This window comes from Mytilus galloprovincialis, chromosome 5 (assembly GCF_965363235.1).
Source record: "Mytilus galloprovincialis chromosome 5, xbMytGall1.hap1.1, whole genome shotgun sequence".
NCBI lineage: Eukaryota > Metazoa > Mollusca > Bivalvia > Mytilida > Mytilidae > Mytilus > Mytilus galloprovincialis.
Window position 1 is genome coordinate 90,063,930 of NC_134842.1, and position 9,786 is coordinate 90,073,715.

The following is a 9,786-nucleotide window of genomic DNA, read 5'->3' on the forward strand; positions in this document are numbered from 1 at the left end:
TTGTTTTGTTTATTATTATGCTTAACATTATTTCAGGTTCTGTTTTTATTATAGCATCTGTATACACAGAAAGGAAATGTTTGACTTTTATTAGATTGATAAGTGTTTAACTCCACTTCAGCACTATTGTGCCATTCCCTGATTGTCAGTTTTTGTTTCGCCTTGACAGAGTAAAATAGCGAGACATAGGTATGCTGTTTCCAATGTCTACAGCGTCAACAATGTATTAGTGTTGTGATTATTTCTAGTTTATGATGAACCACTAGTGGTAGGTCAATGATATCTGGTATGCAGTTGTATTAACATTGTCACATCTTATTACCATGGAGATTATTTGGCATGGTTCCCTCAGTCATGGTATATTGACTTTGAAATTTTGCTAAGATTGCTTGTATAAGTTTGTAATTAGTTCAGTTTATAAGGGAACCACTAGTGGTAGGTCTGATATTTCCAAATAGATTTTATAACCCCACACCCTAATTATGGTTCATTGACTTTTTACATAGTTTACAAGTTAATGTTTGTGTTTAGATTGGTTTAAAGGGATTGACCTATGAGATTTCAGTGGTATTTGGTATACAGCTGTATTATATATTAAAAAAAAGAAGATGTGGTATGATTTTGAATGAGACATAGTATTAGTATTGGCACATATCATTTGCGTGGAGATTGTTTGGCCCTGTACTTTCAATCATGGTTCATTGGCTTAAAATATTTGCAAAACTTACATACTTGTATTAAAGTAATGCTATTTTAATTTCAACATTTGCATTATCAAAATATCAAATAGACCAGACATATCTCTGTGTTAACAGATTATCATTGGTTGAGGTAGTCAGAGTTCCAAGAGAGAACCATGAGCTTCAGTAGAAAAACTGACAATCCTAGCTGATTAGGATTGGAGTCTAGGGCACCTACCATCTGTGTGCTTCACTCTCACAACTTCAGAGTTGACAGACAATATGTATGAAAAAACGAGATGAAATTACATGGAAAAAGTATATCAATTATACAAGAAATACCCTGAAGGTTGCAGATCTTGTCAGTGCAACAAATTCCTCATACCTCAGTTATTAGCATGATTATACAAGATGTTTATTTCAAATCTAATTTAAAAGATTATTTTGTCTCACCTTCACGGAGTCAAATAGCGAGACATAGGTATGCTGTTTCCGGCGTAGGCGAATGTATTAGTTTGTGATTAGGTCTAGTTTATGGTGAACCACAAGTGGTAGGTCAATCATATTTGGTATGCAGTTGTATCATCATTGGCACATCTCATTTCCATGGAGATTATATGGCCCAACCCCCTCAGTCATGGTCTAATGACTTCGAAACTTTTGCTTATTTTACATGTATTAGTTCGTGATTAGGTCAGATTTATGGGGAACCACAAGTGGTTGGTCAATGATATTTGGTATGTAGTTGTGTAAGCATTGGTAGAGTCTATATCTTATTTCCATGGAGATCATTTGGCTCCGCCCCTTAGTCATGGTCCATTGACTTTGAAAAAAATTCTGAGTTCTTATGTATTTGTTTGTGATTAGGTCAATTCAAGGGCAACAATTAGTGCTAGGCCAATGTTAATTGGTATTCAGTTGTATAAGCATTGGCACATCTCATTTCCATGGAGAATATTTGGCCTCGCCCCTCAGTGACAGTCTAATGACTGAAACTTATCTTAGTTTAAATATATTAGTTTGTGATTAGATCAGTTTAGGATGAACTGCTAATGTTAAGTCAATGATATTTGGTATGCAAATTTATTGGCATTTGCAAGTATCGTTTCCATGGAGATAATATAGCCACACGCCCTCTTATTGATTTTGAAACTTTTCTATAGTTTACTTGTTAAATGTTTGTATTTAGATTTGGGAACGACTTATAATAAGTCAATGGTTATGATGGTATTTGGCATGCAGTTGTATAAGCATTGGCACATTTCATGTACATGGCTATTGTTTAGCCATGTAACTGAGTCATGGTTCATTGACTTGAATATTTTCATAACTTATGTAAGATGTTAAAGTATTGCTATTTTGATTTCAACATTTGCATAATCAACATAACAAAAAGGCGAGACATATGTCTGTGATAACAGTTTATGATACTTTTAAAACAAAACAATAATAAACAATGCTATATCCAAAGACGGTCACAGTTACTGAAGATAAGCTCAAAATAATCAATCTTTTATTATGAAATCTTATATTCCAACTCTCTAATATCGGTAGCTGAACATGTAGGTAACCTCAAATTAAGCAATCAATCAGTTGTAACTACTCTTAATAGCTGTGGCTGTAATGTTAGGCAAGCCAAAATATCCAAGCTTTTATTATGACCCACCATAACCGAGGGGGCATTAAGTTTTAACCTTGTTCGTACGTACGTAAGTACGTCCCAATTTTGGTTTCCATTCTCTAACTTAAGTTTGCCTCAACCAAATGTTATGAAACTTATACACAATGCTTATTACCACAATATACAGATCAATTTTGAATTTTAGTGCCGTCACTTTTACTGTTCTAGAGTGATGCTCTTCACAAATGGAAAAAATGCTAAATTTTCATTTTTTTCTTAAAATATCAATCGGGTAATTTTTTAAATTTATGGTATCTTCCTGTGTCCATGATTATAGTGGAATCAACTACAATCAAAAGCTTTTTACAATGCTATGTTATATTTTTCCTCCCACTGATAAATTAAAGCAATTTCCCCTTCATTTCTAAAAATGAGTCTTCTTTGAAAACTGGAGTTATCTTCCTTTGTCCAGAATGGTAGTTGAATCAACTACAACCAATGCTTTATTCAATGCAATATCCAATTTTACTTCCTACTGATAAATTGAAGCAATCTTTACAATTCAGTGCTTACAAGGACTTTGATTATCGTTCTAGGGTTATGCCCCTTTACAAATGAAAAAAATAATTTTTCGTTTCAGTTCTCTTACTTGAGTTTGTCTTAACTAAATATAATGAAATATTGATATAATGCTTTTTAATACAAAACTCAGTATAAGCTCAATTTTTGGAAGCATCACTTTTACAGTTCTTGAGTTATGTCCCTTTATAGCGTTATATTCTAGGAGGGGCATCGTCTGTGTCCCTATGGACACATTCCCCATTTATTATGAAATCATATAGGCCTACTCTCTAATATATGTGGCTGTAACAGGATGCAAACTCAACATAATGATTCTGCGGTTATGTAATCATTATGTTCTTTCTAATATTTGTGACTGTAACTGAAGGCAAACTCAAAATGCTATTACATTTTGTTATGCAATCGTTCATACTTTATCTAATATTGGTGACTGTTACTGAGGGCAACCACAAAAAAGATGTTCTTGAAAGTAACCTCAAGTTCAACATTCAAGCTTTTGCTATGAATTCACTGTTCTCTCAAATAGTTATGGCTGTAACTGAAGCGATCTCAAAATACTCTTATCTTTTGATATGAATTCATACTGTCATACTCTCATACAGGAAGTTCATAGTATTTAATCGCTTGTAAATCGTATATACTAGGATCTTTCTAATATTGGTGGCTGCAACTAACAGGAAGTTCAAAATCGCAAACAATAGTCATACTATCTACTCGGTGACTGTTACTGAAGGCAACTCAGATTAAGTACTAAACCCTTTTGTAATCATAGTCCTATTCTCAAATATTGTTAGCTGTACTTGAAGTAAACCTCAAATTTAGCATTCAATAGGTTGTTCAGAATTAATTCTGTCCTACTCTCTAATATATGTAGCTGAAACTGAAGACAACCACATAATACTCAATTTTTTGTTATAAAACTGTCCTATTCTCTAATATTGATAACTGTACACATACTTTGAAGCGACCTCAAGTTTATCATTTATTAAGTTGATATGAATGTATTCTGTCCTACTCTCTAATTCATGTGGCTGTAACTGAAGGCAACCACATAATACTCAATCTTTTGTTATGAAATTATACTGTCCTATTCTCTAATATTGGTAACTGTATACTTTGAAGCGACCTCAAGTTTATCATTTAATAAGTTGATATGAATGTATTATGTCCTACTCTCATATATATGTGGCTGTAACTGAAGGCAACCACATAATACTCAATCTTTTGTTATGAAATCATACTGTCCTATTCTCTAATATTGGTAACTGTATACTTTGAAGCGACCTCAAGTTTATCATTTATTAAGTTGATATGAATGTATTATGTCCTACTCTCATATATATGTGGCTGTAACTGAAGGCAACCACATAATACTCAATCTTTTGTTATGAAATCATACTGTCCTATTCTCTAATATTGGTAACTGTATACTTTGAAGCGACCTCAAGTTTATCATTTATTAAGTTGATATGAATGTATTATGTCCTACTCTCATATATATGTGGCTGTAACTGAAGGCAACCACATAATACTCAATCTTTTGTTAAGAAATTATACTGTCCTATTCTCTAATATTGGTAACTGTATAATTTGAAGCGACCTCAAGTTTAGTATTCAATAAGTTGATATGAATGTATTATGTCCTACTCTCATATATATGTGGCTGTAACTGAAGGCAACCACATAATACTCAATCTTTTGTTATGAAATCATACTGTCCTATTCTCTAATATTGGTAACTGTATAATTTGAAGCGACCTCAAGTTTAGCATTCAATAAGTTGATATGAATGTATTATGTCCTACTCTCATATATATGTGGCTGTAACTGAAGGCAAGCTCAAAATACTCAATGTTTTGTTATGAAATCATACTTTCCTATTCTCTAATATTGGTAACTGTATACTTTGAAACGACCTCAAATTTAACATTTAATAAGTTGATATGAATGTATTATGTCCTACTCTCATATATATGTGGCTGTAACTGAAGGCAAGCTCAAAATACTCAATGTTTTGTTATGTAATCATACTTTCCTATTACCTAATATCTTTGACTATAATAACTGAAGACAATCACGAAAAACTCATTATTTTGTTATGAAATCATACTGTCATACTCTCTAATATCTGCTACTGTAACTAAAGGCTACCACAAAATAGTCAATCTTTTTTATGAATTAACTCTGTCCTCTCTAATATTGGTCGCTAAATCTGACAGCAAACTCAAAATACCCAATCTTTTGCTGTGCATTCGTACCGTCCCACTCTCTAATATTGGTGGCTGTCACCGAAGGCAAGCTAAAAATACTCAATCTGTTCTTTAGAGTATTTTTCAAGTTTCTTTGTTTATGATGTTGCTGTACAGGTATTTATTATATCTTTTAAGTGTACAAATATTACCAAACCTAATTTAATCCCATAGTGATTGACACTTACAAAGGGTGAACTACCATCCACGCAGATAAGAGAGACCAGAAGGGCTACATATACGGGAATATAAATATGGATTGAGACTACCATCTAAATAATAGTCCAAAATATGGGTTGATATAACGATATGTAGTTTTGTCTGTTCAGTGTAATTTGGATTCAGTGATAATCAGTAATACTCTGAATGTGAATTTTATTTCACTAATAAAACAAGAAGACAATTTCAGAACAAAATAATTTATTTTGGAACTGTTTCAAAATATACGGAGACAGGGACAACACACACCGAAACATCACACATATAACTAAACACCACAGTGGTTTAGTAGTTGTAGTTGAAGCCTAAAAAAAGAAAGAAAAAGATTAATATAAAAATCACACCAATTTGCTTTATGTCATCAATACAAAGGGTTACTTAAAAGACTAAATGTAACATTACAATAGATAGAATTTGATTTCGTGAGCGATTTTACAGACTGCTATTGCTTTATTTATAAACATCTGTCTTTTATAAAGGAGTAGGTCCGGTAAGGACCGATTTTGGCTTCAAATTTCAGTTTCATCTGGCGAAAGATTTTGACCACTTTTTAAACACTGAAGTGTCTATTTCACATGATGCAATTAATTTATGTGAAAGATTTTAACCTATTTAGTCATTAAGAACGATCCGATTCAGGCTCAAATATGAGAAATCTACCAAATATGCGAAAAAATGTCACTTTTCAGATGGTTTTTGTCAAAAACGAAAGTGGCCGCATCCGTGTTCATCCTCAATCTTTATATATGTTATGTATTATCATCAAATACAACTTCCATTTCAATATTTTGGATGAACACGAATGCGGCCACTTTCGTTTGACACGGAAACCGTCTAAAATTTAACTAAAATGCTGGAATTGTGAAGATTTCAGTAATTTAGCTTGAATTAATGGTGCTAGTTCTCAATATATGTGCATTGTATTGTCAAAAAGAGCCCATATTTATGTAGCAGAACCTTTCTACTATCCAATAACTGACTAAAAGTTTACATTTTAACAATTTTGTAAAACTGCTATATTTTGGGGCCAAAAAGGGGTCTTACTGGACCTACTCCTTTAGAATGTTATAACGCGATATGTTTTTTTTCCTTCTTCATGTTTGGCCGTCCTTGGTTTCTGTATGAAAAAAAGAAGACACAAGATGTAAATTTTAATATAAAAAACGAAAGTTTATTTGGAAATTGTTGGAAAATAAGAGATAACAGGGAAGTCACGCACATGTCTGAAGCCCGAGTGTTAAGTTAAAACCTGCTGGGATACAACATAAGTCATGGAATTCTAGTGGGAGAGTTGTTATTTTCATGAGATTATTTATATCAGTCGGACGAGGAATATATATATTTTAAAGATAAACTTACTTGCACTTCTTCTGTATCCTGAGAAAGAAAAACAACAGTAAACCATTATTAATTGTCCACTGTAGAAAATTTTATATATTGTCCACTATAGAAAGTTGATATGTTATTTGCAAAGCATGCATTGACATTTTGAACATATAATACAATCCGTTTTTCATGATAAAAAAGTAGCAAAATGTGTCTTCTCTCTCCATTTGTTAAGATACAGTTTACTTGAAATTTAGAACTCTGGTTTCGGTATAGTACGGAGACTGGTTATTAATAAGTTACATACTATCGACGAGTAACAAACTTTCCGGAATACTAGTAGGATATTTCAAATAGCTTCAACTTCAATTTCATATAATTTTTAGAAGATTTACATATTGGTAATCCAATAGGAATAAATATTTGAAAGTTCACAGATAAACAGCCAACGACTTATACTTCTTTCAAATCCGAAAAAGCAAAATGATGTATTATGCCAAAAATCCACTTACTCCTTTTGCCAAATCCAGCATCAACACCAACTCCTCCGCCGATTCTTCCTCCGAATCCACCTCCAAGACCTCCACGGAATCCACCACCGAGACCGCCGCTAAATCCACCACCACGACCACCACTTGAAAGGGCTAGACGAGCAGCAAGACTGGCACTGAGGGATGCACTGCTTCCTAATCCACCACCTAAACCTCCACCTAATCCGCCTAATCCACCTCCGAATCCTCCTCCTAGTCCACCGCCAAATCCGCCACCGCCTAGTCCTCCGCCAAACCCACCAAGACCGCCGCCTAGGCCACCCCCTGTAATGTTAACGAAGAAAATAAAAGATCTTTGTTTGCTTGACATTTTGCGTTTTCAATTATCCTTAGATACTAGTAGACGTTTTCACCACGTGATATTTTAGTCAGTAAAGCTGTATATAAATGACAACCCGGTTTTTTAAAGTTATTTATCGACTGTGTGTGTGTTTGTTAGGTATTGCTTTTTTTCTTTTCGTTTTTCTTCTTTGTTCTTTTGCACATGTGCGTTTGTTTTGTGTAGATTTTATTTTTAAAGCTTGTTATTCGTGCAACCAACCTATACTTTCGTTTCACAAGCTATAAAACGCAGTTGTATTATACATTCAGTAGACTAGTATTCCCCCTTAAAGTCCCATAAATATATCTACTATTTTTAATAATACTTTTAATACTTTCATAATACTTTTTACTATACCAGCATTTTGAATCGAAAATTCAACGGGCCAGATTTTTGTCAGCAAAAACAGAGAAAAACAATATGTGGAACTATTTATAATGGTTGTTCGGACTTATTGGATGACGATATATCCGGGTGTCGAAATATCGTAACGACCCTGTCCAAATATCTTATTCGAATTCCGAGCCGGTCAATCTTTTTCTCTTTGTTCGACTATTCAATATACTGGGTTTTTTACTTGTTTGTTTGGCCGACAGCGATTAAAAATCAAGAGAAGCACGCCTACCACGAGACCATCGAGGCGGTTGATTACAACGTTTGTAGTTTGTCGCCTGGCATAGGCATATTTGCAATGTAAATATTGTCCCATGTAGAATATTAGATGCAATGTCGAGTTCCTCGGATCATGGAAGTACTATATAGACATCATATAATACGTCGATGTCGAGTTCCTCGGATCATGGAAGTATTATATTGACATCATATAATACGTCGATGCAGCGATGTAATTTTCTCCATACTAGTACTAGTATTCCAAAAGTGTATGCACAGTAACCATATAATGGTTATGTTATATCGTCTGCTTACCTCCGATGCTGCCACTAATACCACCTCCGATACTGCCACTAATACCACCTGCTCCACCACCCCAGCCTCCACGTCTGCCATATCCATTGGCATTAGAAGCAACAACCATAACGGCCATTACCATAGACATACATTGAAGGCGATTCATTTTTATCTACAAATTAACAGGTATACAAATTATTTTACAAGATGTTGGACCGATTTCCATTGCATTTTACCTAGAAGTTTGTATAGATTTTAACGAATTGATTTAAAATTGTTTTAGTATAATTATATCATTACTTTTATAAAAACAACTTAACATTCACAATTCTACGAGGTTTCATGAATTTGACATTTTTTTGGGGAATATAATATGATATGATATGTTATTTTGTTTTGTATTCTTAGTTTTTGTTGAAAAGTCAAATACGTAAACACAGCAGGTATGCGCGTAAGCCAACGAGAATAAAAAACCAGCAACGGAGAAAAATCCAAAAGAACTAGTGGTCAATATGCTAATGAGTAACTGGACATCTTTTAAAAAAAAAAAGATACAGATATCATAAGTAAAAAGACAAACGATTGTTGAAAAACATAAACAAAAACGCGAAGGTTAGGTACTAAATTGATACCCTGGGAATAAAAAAAATGCTATTTGGAATGTACAGTAAAAAAATCGAACCAATTGAAATATTCCATGGCCGACAACGATTCTAGTCAACAAAAGTAACATTAGGCTCATAATCAAACTTGAACTCTTCTTTATCTAAAATTGTAATAAATAAGGAAAACTGTTAAACTGTCATATGAAATACTTTCGTTGCAAAGCAAATGCATACGATTCTGAAAACCTCACCCAATAGGAAAGTAATAAAAATATCATATTATTGAACAAAGAGGTGTTGTGAAGTTCTTTACTGCGGAAAATGATGACAGAAAATAGTGAAAAAGAAAGGAATTTTGAAGATGAGATTTATGCATTCAATTAATTACGAAGGTATTCATTTTTATCTGAACGCCATTGCCATCAAAAGTTTCTCGTTTTAGATTTGAGGAAATGATTTTTTATAAGAAAGCAACTCATCTAAACAATACACCAACTGGGCTTTTATTTAAAAATTTGGTACCGTGTATCCAATTTCATTATATATGAAAAATGCATAGCATTCAATCGTTTTTTTTTTTATGATTTACTAGTATATTGAAGCTACTTACCCTGAGTGCTGGTCTTGGTTCTGATTAGAAGAAGAAAATCGGGATGTACTACTCTTTTTACCTCCTCTCTTTATATACAATACATTTTTAAAAGGAAATATCAAATGCCTTG

The 9,786-nt window shown here is 33.3% G+C and overlaps 1 protein-coding gene across 1 annotated transcript; it reads right to left on the bottom strand.

Moving 5' to 3' along the window:
• Positions 1-5,535: 5,535 nt before the first annotated feature.
• On the bottom strand, positions 5,536-9,786 carry LOC143074828 (uncharacterized). The gene is made up of 5 exons (XM_076250077.1): positions 9,675-9,786; positions 8,478-8,631; positions 7,190-7,492; positions 6,711-6,728; positions 5,536-5,656 (listed from the first exon to the last, which is right to left on the bottom strand). Exons 2-5 carry the CDS (start codon positions 8,623-8,625, stop codon positions 5,637-5,639), a joined length of 489 nt encoding a protein of 162 aa, XP_076106192.1. The 5' UTR covers positions 8,626-8,631; positions 9,675-9,786; the 3' UTR covers positions 5,536-5,636.

What these genes read in the sequence shown, in the direction of transcription:
- LOC143074828 (XM_076250077.1), bottom strand. Translation starts at nt 8,625, where the DNA reads ATGAATCGCCTTCAATGTATGTCTATGGTAATGGCCGTTATGGTTGTT. An exon ending in TATTAGTGGCAGCATCGGAG is followed by an intron (nt 7,493 to 8,477) that starts GTAAGCAGACGA and finishes TTAACATTACAG; the next exon opens with GGGGTGGCCTAGGCGGCGGT.